The sequence below is a fragment of the Hypanus sabinus genome, chromosome 8 (assembly GCF_030144855.1).
Source record: "Hypanus sabinus isolate sHypSab1 chromosome 8, sHypSab1.hap1, whole genome shotgun sequence".
Lineage (NCBI taxonomy): Eukaryota > Metazoa > Chordata > Chondrichthyes > Myliobatiformes > Dasyatidae > Hypanus > Hypanus sabinus.
Genome location: NC_082713.1, coordinates 41689401 through 41706768, shown reverse-complemented (window position 1 = coordinate 41706768; position 17368 = coordinate 41689401). Strand labels below are relative to the sequence as shown.

At 39.1% G+C, this 17368-nt stretch overlaps 1 protein-coding gene across 5 annotated transcripts in view; it reads right to left on the bottom strand.

Annotated features, from left to right (window-relative positions):
* Window positions 1-17368, bottom strand: part of efnb1 (ephrin-B1) — a 269311-nt gene that overhangs the window by 64527 nt on the left and 187416 nt on the right. For all 5 annotated transcript variants that reach the window (XM_059977031.1, XM_059977030.1, XM_059977029.1 and 2 more), the window contains one exon: window positions 1489-1766. In XM_059977031.1, coding sequence (XP_059833014.1) covers window positions 1489-1766 — 278 coding nt within the window. The remainder of the gene's footprint in view (window positions 1-1488; window positions 1767-17368) is intronic.

Here is a 17368-nt window from a genome sequence, read left to right as displayed (position 1 = left end):
CAAGAAACAGAAAGTTATGTTGTGGCTTTATAAAACACTGGTTAGGCTGCATTTGGAGCATTGCATTCAGTTCTAGTCTTCCCATTACAGGAAGTTTTGAAGAGGGTGCAGGAGAGGTTTACCAGAATGCTGCCTGGATTAGAGGGAAAATGGAATGAAGAGAGGTTAGGCAAACTTGGGTTGTTTTCTCTCAAGCAGCAGAGGCTGTGGGAAGATCAGAGAGAAGTTCATAAAATGAGAGGAATAGATAGAGTAGACAGTAAATATCTTTTCCCAGGGTCGAAGTGTCTAATACCAGAGGGCATATATTCAAGGTGAGAGCAGGTAAGTTCAAAGAACATCTACAAGGCAAAGCATTTTTTGTTAAACACAGGGCAGCGGGTGCTTGGAATGTGCTGCCAAGTGTGGTAGTGGAGATGAGTACGACAAATAAGCTCTGAGACAGGCACAGCAATGCGCAAAGAATGGAAGAATTTGGATATTGTAGGCAGAAGTGATTAGTTTAGCTAGGCGTATAATTACTAGTGTAATTAGTTCAGTACAGCATCATGGATCAAGAGAACTGTTCCTGTGCTATAATGGTATATGTTCTAAATTCTTATTTCTGCTTCTTATTGCTTATTTTTGCTTTTGTTAAAAACAGAGAATTTACTATAAACACATGAGAATCTGCAGATGCTGGAAAACCAGAGTGACACATGCAAAATCCCTGTGGAGCTCAGCTGGTCAGGTAGCATCAACGGAAATAAACAAATTGTCAACGTCTTGGACCAAGATGCTTCATCAGATCCCGAAAAAGGGTCTCAGCCTAAAACATCAAGTTTATTCATTTCCATAGATGCTGCCTGACCTGCTGAGTTCCACAAGCATTTTGTGTGGGTTGCAAAAAATTTACATCAGAAATACAAAAATATGAAAAAATGCTTAGAAATATACAAAAGTAGCAATAGCGGCATTGGAAAGAATTTTAGGAATTGGCCACATAACCTTTAAACGTGGTCTGCCTTTAAAGAAGATCATGACTTGATCATCTTCCTCAACACTACTTGCCCACCTGGTTTCCATGTAACTGCTTCCAAATGTTCATTGCCCAGTCTTGAATTTCACCACTTAAAAGAAGTGAGCATTGCCCACCTGAAGATTTATGAAATATTGTGTTAACTTCACCTGCAGGTCAATGGACAGTTAGAAGAACTTAATCGTTACTAAAGAGAAGTCCGTTTGTAACCCAAAGTTTCAAATTCTCCCGGATATTCCAAACCAACAAAGAAGATAGGAATGTAAGTTTGGGCATCGAAGGAATCTGTTCAGCAGTGCTTCATTTGCATTTTATCTACATTACAAACTGGCTTCCCAGCCTAGGCCATGTTGTTAATGTTCCTAAATTTCTTTGCCAGCAATCCACATTGTAACAAACTAAATAATCCCCAATGATTTATTTTAAAAAACTAAACAATATTAATCCTTTACTCCCTTGTGGGTACTCACAGATGATGAAGTAATTCTGGCCCCTTTTGAATTCTAGCCCTCTGTAATTGGGGCTATACTCCTGGAATTTGATAGTGAATTTTATTTCACTATCCGGTTTATTACACGTGACAAGCAAGTGGGGGTCGATGACAGTTCTGCAGGACTCCGCCTGGGCCTTGGTCACTAAGTACAGCTTGTAATATTCATATTGGCCTTGATTGGTTGCTCTTGGGCAGATTATATCCAGTCTGTCACCAATTTCTGGGTATAATACCAGGCCTTTTCCAGCTTGGAACCTAGAAGAGGAATAAAAGGAAAAATGAATTTCTAATCCAACAATTTTCACAATTCATCTACCACCAAATGAGTATCTATTAAAGGAACTTGGTGTTGCAATAACCTTGCATCATTGAACCATCATATGGGGTTGATAATGACCCTTAAGTGTAAGTTTATGTTCAATATAAAAGGGGTGAATATATACAAATTCTTTTGCCACATAACTTTCAACACTGCATGCCCTAGATGTGGGATATGCCATATTCTATTATTTCTCAATATCCACACATGGACACATTACAAAAGAACAGTGATTAGCAGCAAAAGCCAGTTAGAATTTCTGCTTCCTTCCCCAGGAAGCATCAAGGCTCAGTACAGCACAGTTTTAGCGGAGAGCTCTTCACTCCAGCAAAGTCCAGAAGGTATAGAGATTCAAGTTCTTTTGAGCTCTATATCAAAAATGTGTGTATTCATCCATTCAGCCTCAGGGACAATAAACTACTCTTCCTCTAATGCCTTTACGAAAATCACAACATTTCTATCACCAAATAATCCAAGCCAAAATTACATTCCTCCTCAAATCACCCAGAGCAAAACAAAATTCAGAACCTGGGATCATTGGGGGGTATCACACTCCATCACATCCAATTTTCAGTCAGTCACTCTGCAAATGCTGATGTCATTGAAACATTTATTTTCTGAAACATCTAACAACCTACTGGAGCAAAACAGACCACCATGGTTATTCTTGAATGTTACAAGGTTAAAAGAGGAAAATAAATAAACCAGGGTTGCCATTCCTGATGGTGTTTATGTCACATCTACATATGCAGCCTGGGTCTACCTCAACCATGATGTGCCAAAGTAATAATCCTCATGGATACTAATTCTCTGCACTCATGCTAGAATCAGCAACTGGGAAAGGTGACACAATGGCACAGAATGCTACTTCAATACAATAATATTTTTAGCCAAGCAAATGAAAACCCACAAGACCAGAAATGAAGTGCAAACTCTGTCAACAAGGTAAGAACCACCATAGTGAGAATTGAGTGTAATTTAATAATTACTTATTTTCCCTAAATCAGAGTATCTCACACACACAAAATGCCAATGCCCTGTTCATTGCAGATTCCCCTATAAACAGAGAGCACTATATCACGAGACTTTATTCTTGTGCCGTCAGGAAGTTACTGTGATTTAATTAATTCCATAAGTAGACTGAACCAACCACCCCGTCACTTGCCTTCAACAATGAGGAAGATTCAAAAGAAGGTCAAGACCTTTGGGTATGGATGTACATTTGCAAAAATTATGTACAGGTTGACTCATATGGAAATTGTTCAGTATTACTGAATTCCCCCCCAAAAGAAAGAGAAATCAGGGGATATCTGGTATAAGCAGAAGAAAATTATGTTAATATCCTAATCTATCTTGCTTTGTTTGACATGACATAAATGAGCCCTACAATTACAATAACTTCAGTTCAAAAATTCTTCAATGACTCAAAATTAGCTTGGTGCATCTGAAGGTCATTAAACATGCTAAATCCTCCCTTTACATGCCATGGTCCCTTACTGTTAACCAAGGGATCCATGGACCCCAGGTTGGGAAGCCTCGACCTAAACATACATTTTCTCAAGTCCTGGCAATCTCCAGTACGAGCAAGTTCATGAATTACAAGAATAGGGATACATGATGATGTAAGAATCTTCCTTCTTTGAGGTCTGGAGGTGATGGCCGATTTCTTTCCTTTGATTCTTATCAGACATTGTGCTCACCAGACCCTTTGAATCTGCAATAGGGATAAATATTCACACAAAATGGAGATCAGTTTCGAGGGGAGCAGGAATTACTTTCACAGCCTCTGTTAATTTGGTAATCACTCTGGAAGGTTGATCCCTATAAAAACCATGAGGGGCAGGTGAGGTTTAGCTATAAATTCTCTCATAACTGATGACATCCAATTCCAGATAAGGATTTCGAACAAAAGATTAAAGGGTGCCGAATATTAGAGGGAATAATCATCCCATTACATTCACCAAGGGATGGAGCAGTAGCTGGCTGGATTACATTCAAATTACTTTCATCTCAATTACTCTACATGACTGGCACAATACTTAACGTTCTGATGTCCTTTGGATTAAGGATTTATAAGGGCTGATAGCCAGCAAAAGCCAACAGTTTAAACTCAATGTTTTCCTTTATTTCCTCACACAAACCCCATCTGTTTTAATTGTCATTAACAGAGAGTAGCTTGTGATTTTTTTTCAAATGAACAGAACCAGTTAAATGAGCAGAGTTTTTTTTTAAATGCCCCCCAGATTACAATTAAACACTTTAATGGATCAAATGTGCACGTTTTTTCCTTCATCTGCTGGTAAGTATGAGGTTAAACAAACCATCTGGTAAAGTTGTAACTTGATTCTGAGAACTCTGTGGTAATCCTATCAGCTTTTGCAGAGCCCAAACATGACCAAAGGGGTCTTATCAAATGCCGAGATCGACTTATACAAAACGGCCTTTGTCTAATGCTCTATTGTATGGTACAATATATCGTTACCAGGTTTCTTGTAATATTCCTCACTAGAAATCAGGTGATATGTTGCTTTGTGAAGGTATCAACATTATACCTGGTAACATATTAGTTTGCAGCTAAAGTATTTGCCTTTAGAGTCACATCATTTAATTACTGCAACAGCAGAAAGCCCAAGGTCCATCATTGCTTCATTGTTCGATGCTGGAAATCTATCGATTGAGTTGGCTGGAGATTTCCATTTCCAGATAGTGTTGCTTAAGAACTTTCAAGGCTTGGCAGAAGGATGTGTATACTTTTTCAGCACAGCCAGGCAACAACCACCACACTATACCAAATCTGATGGTGCTACCGCAAATGTTATACATGGTGACATATAGAAATAAATGTGGTAAAAGTGAGCAGATAAGAAAGAGTCAATAGATAAAAGGGGTAGAAGATGGGAAGTATTCAGAATCATAGTGCATCTACCTTTTAAGTAGACAGAGCACTCATTGAACTAAAAGGGACATCCAAAAGCAGTCTGTCAATGTTTGAAATGTAGGAGTGCACCCTGTGTATATTTGACATTCGGGCTGCTTCGATATCAAATGCTACAGTATATGCTGTACTGAATCCAACTTAATATGAATGGCATATTGGAGTTGTGACTAGGCTGGGTACAAGGATGAGATTGGCTTCAACTATGGACTAGGATGAAAGCAAATCTCAAAGGAGAAAATATCATTCTCCAGCGAAGCTAATCTCTGGTCCACAAGAGTGAAAATGCCTTTACAGGTAATACTGCTAATACGCACTTTTCTGTAACGAATTTGATGGATTAGTGGTTACAGCACAATCATGATCGGTACAACCTGCTTAAATCTGTGAACTGAAGGCAACTACAGTCTATTCTGCTACAACAGAACTTTCTACAAAATGAAGTTTCTTAGAAACCTAACTATCACATTACAGCAGAACTGACCGTATATGCTAGCCATTTGGAAGTGCTCGACAGTTAATTAAAAATTTCCCAACTTCCATGCTTGGCTACTTGGCTTTAGACCTATGGTCTCAAAAAATAAGCTTCTTGTACAGATGGAAGAGACCTTGGGGTTGAGCAGCGTGTTTAAATACGGTACCTACAATTCCTCATGCGAGGTATTCACACAACTGCTAACTCAGTGGCGTTTCAGATTTTAAACAGGCAGAAAGGCATCTGAGCCCAAATCAGCCAACAGAATGAACTGCATTTGCTCCATGGATAACCTAGAAAGTGGCTAAGGGAACAAAAGGCAAATGAATCCCACATACAATGGATAAAGTTAACAATGCCACTGAGTGACGTTCTTCCACAGGATCAATGCACCACCATCAGCTGGGAAACCACATGCTGATTTTCTACTTTAGAAGTGCTCCAAGAAATATCCACTGGCGCTGCTGTTACTTCAAGTGAACATGCATAAAAAAGTAGCATGTGACAGACAGGCTTTGCGTAGAATCCTTCTTCCATCTGATAACACCATTTAGGCAGAGACTAAGAAAATTATTGTCTTAACCCATGTCTTCCACTTCAGTTTCTTTATCCGTCTCGAAGTCTATAAAAGCAGAACCATGCTAAATGGAGCAGCTGAGACAAACCTACAGCAACAATGAAGCTCCCTCTCTGACTGACGTGTGGCAGAAACTGTAAAAGTTAATGCTGGTGTCACCTTCACAGTTACTGACAAAGCAGTGCCCTTGTGGAAAGATGCTGCAAGCCAGCTTTCGACAGCTGGCATCTCTCAGTCATGGCGTCAGGGGAAAATTACAGCCTTTTCAGACCTTGACAAATAAAAAGCCTGTACTGATTGTGTATGGTCTGTAACTCCTGAGTGCTACAGCTCTTTTTTATCCATCCTTACCTACCTTTTCACTGTTTCCTTCTGCAAAACAGAAAATGCAGGAACTATTATATTATTTTACTATCTAGGTCTGTGGAAAACTACAGGAATTGTAAATGTAACTGGCACTTACATCACAAGGCACTCAGACAACTTTAATTCATCCATCCAGGATCAGCCTTAACATCCTCGTTATAGTCAACAAGGGCACTTTATATAATTTTAAAAATTATTCTACTCACTTTGTAAGCTTATTATCCTCTGATTAAAATGAAGTTTTCTTTACCAGTCAGTTTTACTAGTTTAGCATGGGATCACATGGTTAAATTAAATTTCGACAATCCCTGCTTTTGTACAATGTACAATCTTGCATTGCTCTGTAAATAGCAGAGACAATGCTGAACAAACCATCTTTCCTTATGACTGTGATTAATCATGTGGTTCTTTGCCTTTTTACCTTGCAGTGAGTGCTTCAAGTAGACTCATCTTAAAGACCAGAAATGGATGTTAAACTCATTCATGGCTGGAATGTTCAGATAGGTGTTCTGAGCTCTTGGTGATATAATAACATTAGGTAAATAGGAGTAAACATTAGGAAAAACACTAAATTATTAAAATGTTTTAATTGTTAAAAGTATTTTTGAATGTTTAATGTTTAACTCCTTAAGATTTATTCTATTCAAATTATTTATTTCATAAAGAGTGATTTTTTTTTTGGAGGGAACCCAAGATTGACAATTCAGCTGAAGCTGATGCAAGCTGTGTGAAAAATGGTACCAGTAATCTTGCCCTTTAGATGATATCATGGTCTGAGTGGCATTCAGGGAGCATCAGGTCATACAAAGGAATAGATAGGATTACAGAAGAGCTGAGAAGGAATGAAGCCTGTCACCTGAAGTCATTCCAGTCATACCAGAGTCGGCATTGGGAGAGTTTAGGAGGAAGGGGTTAGTTCAAAGTTGAGAGTTCAAAGATAGGTAGGAATAAAGCCACAGTGGGACCTAAACAGAAGAATTCTAAATTTCAGCCATTGGAGGACAGTGATTCAATGATGTTAGCAATTGGACGGTGAGTGGATAAACAACAACAAGCTATACAGGAGTATGTTCTCTGAAACTGGACTCAGCAGAGAGGTATCATCTACATTTAACCCATGCTATGTAAAACTTGGAACTATTTATTACCAATACCAGATGCCTCCAATGGAAATACTTACACATTAAAAACAAAAACTTCACTAAGACAAGTACAATTTTCACAAACAAATGTGTTGATGATATGACCGCTGCTTTAACACCCAATGTATACATCCAATAGATTCATCCTCAAGGGCAGAAAATAGTGTATTATAAATAAGAGGATATAATTAAAACACAGACAACATACAGTACGCCAGAAACATCAACATTTTAATATTAAAGTTGTCAGTCTTAGGTTGCTCAGTGACACAGACCTTTCACCAACATCCAATGTCAACACGACTCATAAACATAAGCTACATTCCACTCACATCTCTGCCAATTTCTGCAGGAATCAACAGATTCCTACTTACATACATATAGACATATATCTGTGTAAATATTTTTTAACAGGTCCATAATCAACTGCCTGATGCCAGCCTCCCCAGTTTACATTCCTGTCCACCATATTGTCTCTCAGATTTTAACAGGTGAAGACAGACATATCCACAGCTTTTCACAAACTTCTGGAGATATAAGCTATACAATGCTAACAGAGTCAGTCATTATAGGAAGTGAATGACCGTATGCAATTGGCTCCTGAATTTTTATCATCCAGATATGTCCTTGCATGCACAAGGAACTATACCTTCTCCTTCCAAATGATTAGAAGCTCATGGTACTTGAGATGCTACTTTAAAGGAAGTGATTGTATCCTCAGGAAATGAATTGCCCCCATTAGGTAGGTAAGCTGGTGTTGATCCTCTATGTAAAAGTCAAGAATTGAACTGGATTCCTTATATTGAATAGTTAAAAAAAATCTACACATGTCTGATAATTTGAAATCAAAAAATTTTGGGAATATTCAGCAGGTCAGGCAACACTTGTGGGGAGAGAGACAGTAAACATTTCATCCAAACATTTTTATCATTATCAATCATAATAATACCCAGAGTAAGAAGGATTTTGAGTGTTGGAATTAGTTTGCTCACAAGATTACTTCATAAAATTAATAGGACTTCTGAAAACACATAACAAGGCATCACACCAATAGCTTAGAATTCATTATAATCATTTTTTAAAGTAGTAGTGCTGATCACATATTGGGGTTTACTATTAAAATACAGAAGTGTCACAGAGCACAATGTAGCTTAAATTATGGAAATTTGACTATGCAAGTGGAACACTGATCACTTTTACTGACACTTGTTTTGATATCTTCTGAAATCATCCAACTTTACTGTACTTTTAAAATAAACTCAAATATTCCCCTCCATCAGAAACTTCGATTGAATGCAAGAAGGGAATAAAAAGGGGAACAAGAAGCAAAAGAAGGAACAGAAGGAGATTGAAAAATATTCAACTGCAAAGGGTTAACATTGCTACAAAAAGATAAAGAAAGGAGGAAAACAAGTTGAGGAGAGAGAGCGATGCCCCAGGAGGCTCAACAGAAATTTAATGTCACTTCAATTATATCAAAATCTATTTATATCCAGTCCTCTCTGTAGGCATGTGCTTGTGCCCTGTAGCATTAATAACACAGTGTATATGCCTTGGGAGGGAAGGAGGAATTTCAGCAACAGATAACAGCAAGTCCATCATTTTGATTCTGACTGCAGGGGACAGAGCTTTTAAGCTAGCTACACAGGTAGCTTTAGCCAATGGTGGTCTTCATGGACAGCAAACATGGGAGAAAATCAGTATCAAAAATGATGAAATATGCCTATTAGTTTTCCCGGTTAGTGGACATGCACAATATGGAAACAGAAAAGGAGAATTTCTTACTCATAGAACTTCTTATGACATCCAAATTCAGCAGTCAAATCTAATACAAGCTTATGCAGGCTCTCTCACAAACAGTATTAAGGTAACAGACCTGTTAAATGTGTTTCTTCGTGATATTTGTTAAGGTAACAATGTAACTATGGAACTTCCTGCTGTGGTATTTAGATGGCATTTACTACAGCAGAATGAACAGATGAAAATCTCGTTTTAATGTCTCCTTGATACAATCTCTATTATAGCAAAAGAGCAGTCCTCCAGTTCCTGCCTTGATGATGTCTTTCATCCCAAACTAGGGCACTTAACTCTTTGGAATTAATAAGGTGGTCCCAATTGCTTGGAAGGAATTTGTTGAATTATGAAATAATTTTTCAGTGATCCTCTTGGGTGAGTCGGCCACTGATGACAGATTAGGAAAGGCAATTAAAAGGTTAGAGTTATATGTTACTGGGTACAAGCTCCCCCTTCACATCACTACAGGTACCCGGGTCTGGAAAAGGAAGGTGACCACAAATCTTTTTAAGCGTCCATAATGTCAGGGAAAGAAGGCATTGCTAGAGCTCATCAGACTTTGATTGGAAAGAGGTTAATCTCCCTGATCTGGGAAGTGCAAAATATACTGGACGAAGATAGTGAGGTTAACCATCCAAGGTCAAGTGGTACAGTTCACCTGGTATATCACCTGGGTTCTGTGACAGGGATGGAATGATCAGAGATCCGAACCTGTGGAGTTGTGGAATTGAAGACAGTATTTATCCAGTTTACCAATAATCTCTTCTTCTCAGCAGGGCAGAAATAATTATACTGCAAAAGTCATTTGACTCAACTTGCAAGCCTGCTCCAAACAGATATTTAAACAAAGGAGTTAAGATGTTAGATTGCAGATCAAGTAGTTAATCTGATTAATTACTTTTAATCAGAGTCACACATGAAATATTCTGAGGTTGTGCTGGAGTGGAATTAAGATGAACAAGAGCTTACATTTATGTAAACTGATGGCCCCTTACCATCTCTCCTTAAAACAGTACATCCTCGGTGTTGAAGCATATGAATTTACATACATGCACAGAGCAATGTATTGCACATTAAATCCCATTAGTGTTAAGGAAGGCTTCCCACTTGACTATCAATTCACCAAGAAAATGCATTGACCAAAAGTAATGTTAAGTAACTGCTGCAATTTCAAGTTCCACAGAACTGATGTCACGCAAAAGTATATCCATAAAAAGAACCCTATAAAATAAATAGCAGTATAAAATGCCAACTGGAACAGAATGTATGCATTTACGTTTCTCACTAGTGGCACTTAATGGGGAGTGCAGTTGCCCAGTCAGACCAGACCTTAAATATTGCAAAAAGTTAAAATGACTATCCAAGTTGAAAATAATTTAAACATAATAAGTTCCATATGATGCCACCAATCTTCAGATGACCAGATATCTGAAAGTCTGGGAAATCTTCAATACATCAGTCATGAAAGGGAATGGACAGTTATTGTACGATGGAGCAAACTGAAAGGAAATGTGCTTGGTTATTAATACAGGCTAAACCAGAACAAAGAAATAACATTGGAAATCTGTTTACACGGTGCGTGAATGACGGTTGGAACTGGTATTCACGCAGAAGTAAGGGAAGCGCTGTTCTTTGATCACAACAAACATTTGAAATGTTGTAACTGGGGAAGCAGAGAGGAGAAATGTAAATTAAATTTCCTTAGTAGGATTGAAATCTTGCAGCAAACAGGCTTCCTGACCCACACATTTATATTCAGTAGCCTTGTCATTGTACCCGATGATGAAAATACATATGTTTGATTTTACATATTTTTAATATAAAAACCCAGAACTCAAAGAAAGAATCTGCATAATGCATGCCAAGACAATATTTTGCTCTGGTGCAGCAAGCCAAGAGCAAAAATTATTGGCAGCTGAAAAAGAAGTGCTAAGTGCGTGATACTTGTATCGATATTATTACACGCACGGCTCATTCACCTCCAACACTCCTCGTCTGGCTTCCAACATCAGTCTTCGCAATATCACAGCTCTGATGCTTCTTTTTAAAAAAATACTCCCCCCACCCCCAACCTATCTTGGCAGTAACCACACCTACAAGTCTAGAATTCTTCTCTTAGGCAGTCCCTCGGGATCTGAGATAACTTACTTCCACTCTGGTCTGTGGATTCCGAGGTGACTAATAAGGCTAATGCGAGAACCACAGATGGAGCAGATGGTGGAATACAAGGTGGTGGGTGGTTTGTGAGGTGCAGAGTTACACAGATAGCTTTCACCTTGCTACTTCATCCAAGTGGCTTCACTTCACATGAATGCAGACAGTGAACGCCGGGAGGCTATTTAATAGTTTACACTGATTCCATCCTCATCTGCTTCCAGTAAGACTCACTCAAGAGCGATAAAGGGCCCCGCATTACCACTTCATCTGCAGCTTTCAAATTCTGCAGGCATAGGAATTATGTGAAAGTATACATGGCAAACCTCTAGCCACATACCTCCTTATCCACAGATAATGACACATTTCATGATGTGTATTTCAATATCATATTCAAATAGGAAGAGAATTAACATAAGTGCTTTCACAAAGACAAAACTCCTTTAATAGCCCACTACTCTCCTACCCCCACTCTCAGATTTCCTTTTCTGGATCCCGCTCTTTGAAACTGCACCTCTGTTCTATGCCTCCCAGCTTCATCAGTGACACAGAACAGTTGTCACATGCTTCGTGTAGTGGAAAAGGCAAAAAGCAGCACTGCTTAGTACCAGCATAAATATTAATGAGATACACAATACATGAATATTAATGAATTCATGAATATGTATGAGCTTTAACGGATGCAACAAATTCAGTCTGGCAGAGGACAACCTGCTTTATTTTATATATTTTGGGGTTGGAGGGGGGAGCTGATTTAGTCTTTATCTAAGGTTTGGGCTGTTTTCTCCTTATTTCTGTATAGCTCTCTTATTGCTCATTATCCTACTCTTTTTGGAGTGATAGGCAATGGTATACAAATGTAGGAGTAAAGGATAAAATGCTGGAAGAACTCTGTAGGTCAAGCAGCATCCATGGAGCTAAAAGGCATGTGTCAACACTTTGCGTCGAGACCCAAGGTACAAAAATATTTCTACCAAGAACATTTATTGAATATCCTGTAAACCACAGTAAATTCCAAAAAGAAAACACAACTGCCGAGAAAATTGAAGTCTCCCAAGAATCAAAATGGCTCAGGCCTGATAATATGAGACTTTGAAGGTGTACAAGATGTGATGAAAGACAATTGCCAAGTAGCAGTGCATTTAGATAACACAATATAGAACAAAAAATCATCTGAAAAACTGGGGCATAATTGGTCTTGGGCTGTGATGCAAAAATATTATAACAAATCTGCAGCCCGAATATTGTTCAGAAAAGTGGAAGTGAAATACAAATTGGTCTGCTGATTCATCACCTATAACATTTTTTTTGTAGATCATATACAAAGCACAAATTACTTAGGGTGCTCCACAAGAGAGCTATTAAACAAAACGTACTGATGTCAAAGCATACAGGGATCCTAGCCTGGCAGTAAGGAACTTGGACAAAGAGGTAAATTTTATGTGGTGCCTTCCAGGCAGAGAGAGAAAAAAAAGAGAAGCAGGGATTGGGGGAGGGGGAAGAATTCCAGAGCTTGGGGCCCCTGCAGTTGCAGCCACAGCAACTAATGATGGAGCAATTAAATTCAGTGATGCTCAAGAATGAGAGGAGCACAGATATCCTGGTGGGATATGGCAATAGAAGACATTTCAAAGTGACTGAGATCAGGACGGAATTTGAAAACACGGGTTAGAAATTCAAAACTGAGCCCATTGCTAGTTTGGGAAAAGATCCCTTTACACATAAATGAATATAAATAACATCAATGTCAAGGATAGGGAGGCTTATGATCTGAGAAAACTGTATCGTGATTTTCTATAGCACATGCATCAAAAAGTGTGAGCGGGAACAAGAAAATTGTATTTACTTACTTTACCCCACCCCCAAAACACATACACACATAAATTTCATAAAGATATTTCTATTCCACATCCCAGATTTTTTAGTATTGATTTTTAGGGGCAAACCTCTGTTATCTGAACTGCATAACATAGGGGTTGCCTGCAACTTCAGCAGTGTATCCAGTTTCAATTCCCTCACATGCCAGGTAATATTGAAGCACCTGATAGGGATTACAGGGTGGCCTGAATAATTCATAGCCTCAAGGTAGTCATTTGGATTTAGAGAGAGGGGAGCACAAGACATAGGAGCAGAATTAGGCCATTTGGTCAATCAAGTCTGCTCCACCATTTCATCATGGCTGATCCCTCTCAAAACCATTCTCCTGCCTTCTCCCCATAACCATTCATGACCTGAACCTATCAACCTTTACCTTATGTGCACCCAGTGACCTGGGCTTCATAGCTAGCTGTCTGTGGCAACGAAATCCACAGATTCACCACCCTCTGGCTAAAGAATTTCCTCTTCACCTCTGTTCTAAATGGACATCTCTCTATATAACCATATAACAATTACAGCACGGATACAGGCCATCTCGGCCTTTCTCGTCTGTGCCGAATGCTTACTCTCACCTAGTCCCACTGACCTGCACTCAGCCCATAACCCTCCACTCCTTTCCTGTCCATATACCTATCCAATTTTACTTTAATAACAATACCAAACCCACCTCTACCACTTCTACTGGAAGCTCATTTAACACAGCTACCACTCTCTGAATAAAGAAGTTCCCACTCGTTTTACCCCTAAACTTTTGCCTCCTAACTCTCAACTCACATCCTCTTGTTTGAATCTCCCCTACTCTCAATGGTAAAAGCCTATCCACGTCAACTCTATCTATTCCCCTCATAATTTTAAATACCTCTATCAAGTCAACCCTCAACCTTCTACGCTCCAAAGAATAAAGACCTAACTTGTTCAACCTTTCTCTGTAACTTAGGTGTTGAAACCCAGCTAACATTCTAATAAATCTCCTCTGTGCTCCCTCTATTTTGTTGACATCTTTCCTATAATTCGGTGACCAGAACTGTACACAATACTCCAAATTTGGTCTTACCAATGCCTTGTACAGTTTTAACATTACATCCCAACTCCTATACTCAATGCTCTGATTTATAAAGGCCAGCATACCAAAAACTTTCTTCACCACTCTATCCACATGAGAGTCCACCTTCAGGGAACTATGCACCATTATTCCTAGATCACTCTGTTCTACTGCATTCTTCAATGCCCTACCATTTACCATCTATGTCCTATTTTGATTATTCCTACCACAATGTAGCACCTCACACTTATCAGCATTAAACTCCATCTGCCACCTTTCAGCCCACTCTATCTTGTGGCTATGCACTCTGGTCCGAGACTTCCCCACCAAAGGAAATATCCTCTTCACATCCTTTCTATCTAGGCCCGTCAACATTCAATATTCAATGAGAACTGCCTCATTCTTCTAAACTCCAGTGAGTACGGGGCCAGAGCCTTAAATCACTACTCATATGATAACCCTTTCATTCCCAGAATCATTCTCGTGAACGTCCACTGAACCCTCCCCAGTGTCAGCACATCACCTCTTAAATAAAGGGCCTAAAACCGCTCATAATACTTCAAGCGAGGCCTCACTAGAGCTTTATAAAACCTAAGCATTACATCCTTGCTTTTATATTCTAGTGCTCTTGAAATGAATGCTAACATTACAGTCACCTTCCTCACAACGAGTCAACCTGCAAATTAATTCTGCACAAAGACTCCCAAATTCCTTGGATTTTTGAATTTTCTCCCCTTTTTGAAAATAGTCTTTGCTTTTATTTCTTCTACCAAAATGCATGACCATACACTTCCTAATACTGTATTCGATCTGCCACCTCTTTGCCCATTCTCCTAATCTGACTAAATCCTTCTGTAGCCTCTCTGCTTCCTCAACACTACCTGGGCCTCCAACTATCTTTGTACCATCTTCAAACTTGGCCACAAAGCCATCAATTTCATCATCTATATTGTTGGCACATAACATAAGAAGTAATTCCAACACAGACCCCTGTGGAACACCACTAGCCACCAGCAACAAATCCAAAAGGATCCCTAAATGTCCACTCTTTGCCTCCTACTAATCAGCCAATGCTCTATCCATACTAGTATCTTTCCTGTAATACCCCAGGCTCTTAGCTTGTTTAGCAGTCTCAGGTTCTGTACCTTGTCCAAATACCTAACGTCCACCTATTCTCTTTTGCCTACCTTGCTTGTTATTTCTTCAAAGAATGCCAACCGATTTATCATGCAAAATTTTCCCTTAACCTATTTTGTTATGTGCTTCCAAGTACTTCAAAACCACATCCTTAACAATCAATTCCAACATTTTCCCAACCATTGAGGTCAGTCTAACTGGCCTATAATTTCCTTTTTTCTGTCTCCCTCCTTTCTGAAGGAGTGGAGAGACACTTGCAATTTTCCAGTGCTCCGGAAACACGTCAGAACATATTGAGTCTTGAAAGATCATTACTAATGCCTCCACAACCTAGTCAGCTACTTCTTTTAGAACCCTGGGAGACAATCAAGCCCAGGTGACTTATCTGCCTTCAGACCTCTGTTTCCTAAGCACCAGCTCCCTAGTAATGGCAACTACACTTCTGTCCATTGACACTCTCGAACCTCCAGCATACTACTAGTATCTTCCACAGTGAAGACTGGTGCAAGATATTTAGTCAGTTCATCCACCGCTTCCTTATCCCAGTGTCATTTTCCATAATCTACTCTCATCTCTTTTCTACTCTTTATGCATATGTCTGAAAAAAGCTTTTGCTATCATTTTTGATATCATTGCTTACCTTCATATTTTATCTCACCCCGCTTGTGATTTTTTTAGTTGCCTTCTGTTGGTTTTTAAAAATTTCCCAATCCGCTAACTTCCTACTACTTTTTGCTCTATTATTTGCCCTGTCTTTTGCTTTTATGTTAACTTTGATTTTCCTCGTCAGCCATTGTTGCATCATCCTTCCTTTAGAATTCTTCCTCTTCTTTGTGAGGAATCTATCCTGCAATTTGCAAATTGCTCCCAGAAACTCCAGCCATTGCTGCTCTGCCATCACCATCCCTGCCGGTGATCCTCTCCAATCAACTTTGGCCAGCTCCTCTCTCAGGCCACTTTACTCCTTTGTAATGCTAATATGTGACTTTAGCTTCTCCCTCTCAAATTGTAGGGTGAATCTTATCATATTATGATCACTGTTCCCTCAGGGTTCCATTGCCTTAAGCTCCCTATTCATATCTGCTTTATTACACAACACCCAATCTATAATTGCTGATACCCTAGTGGACTCAAGCACAAGCTATTCCAAAAAGCTATCTCAGAGGCATTCCACAAATTCCTTTTAGACTTTAAACTCAAGATAAAAAAACTCTAGATAAAGGACTACAGCTGAACTGATTGGACTAGATCGCTAGGGATTAATTAATTGAGCAAGAATGCTTAGGAAAAATGAGGGCACATCAACTCAGTTGCTGCCTGACTTGCTGTGCATTTCTAATTTATTACAAGTTTGCAGCATCTACACTTTTTTTTGTTTTTGATCATATTGTGCAGCCACATTCTGGTACAAGAGCTAGCCAGCCCAATCCTGCTTCATGCAGAAGCCCTACAGCTATAGGATACTTCCATCCACAAGGTAGGCTGAGATGAAAGAGATGCCTTGGTACATTTGATCTCACCCTCCCATCTATACATTGCTGCATCTAGTTTTCTTTTTTTGAAAAAAAATTAAATCCCTGGCATCAACCATAACAGTTTCCAGCTGTTCATTACCCACAACGTAAAGAAATAATTCCTGGCACCTGTCCTAAACCAGCTTGTTACAAACATGAGCCCATGCACTCTTTTCCCATTGCACTGACATTGCAGAAAAAAATATTCTCATTTACTTCTTTTAAATATGTTGTATTCCACTAACTATGAGCATCAGCAACCTTCTCCTCTCAATTTATTCAAAAAGTTTGAGAATCTTTTGAGGAAAGACAAGTGGTTTGATTCTCCATTCCTAATAACAAGGTGAAATTAGGACCGAGAGTGAGCCATTGAAAGGATCTGGAGCCTGTGGGTACATTCATAGACTGGTTCTTGCAGACAACACATCACTTCAGCCAATTGCCGCCTTTGTGCAAACCAACATAAATTTTACTGGAACAGGTCTTGTGCTTGTGTGTGTGGCTTGCAGTAACTTCATGGCAGT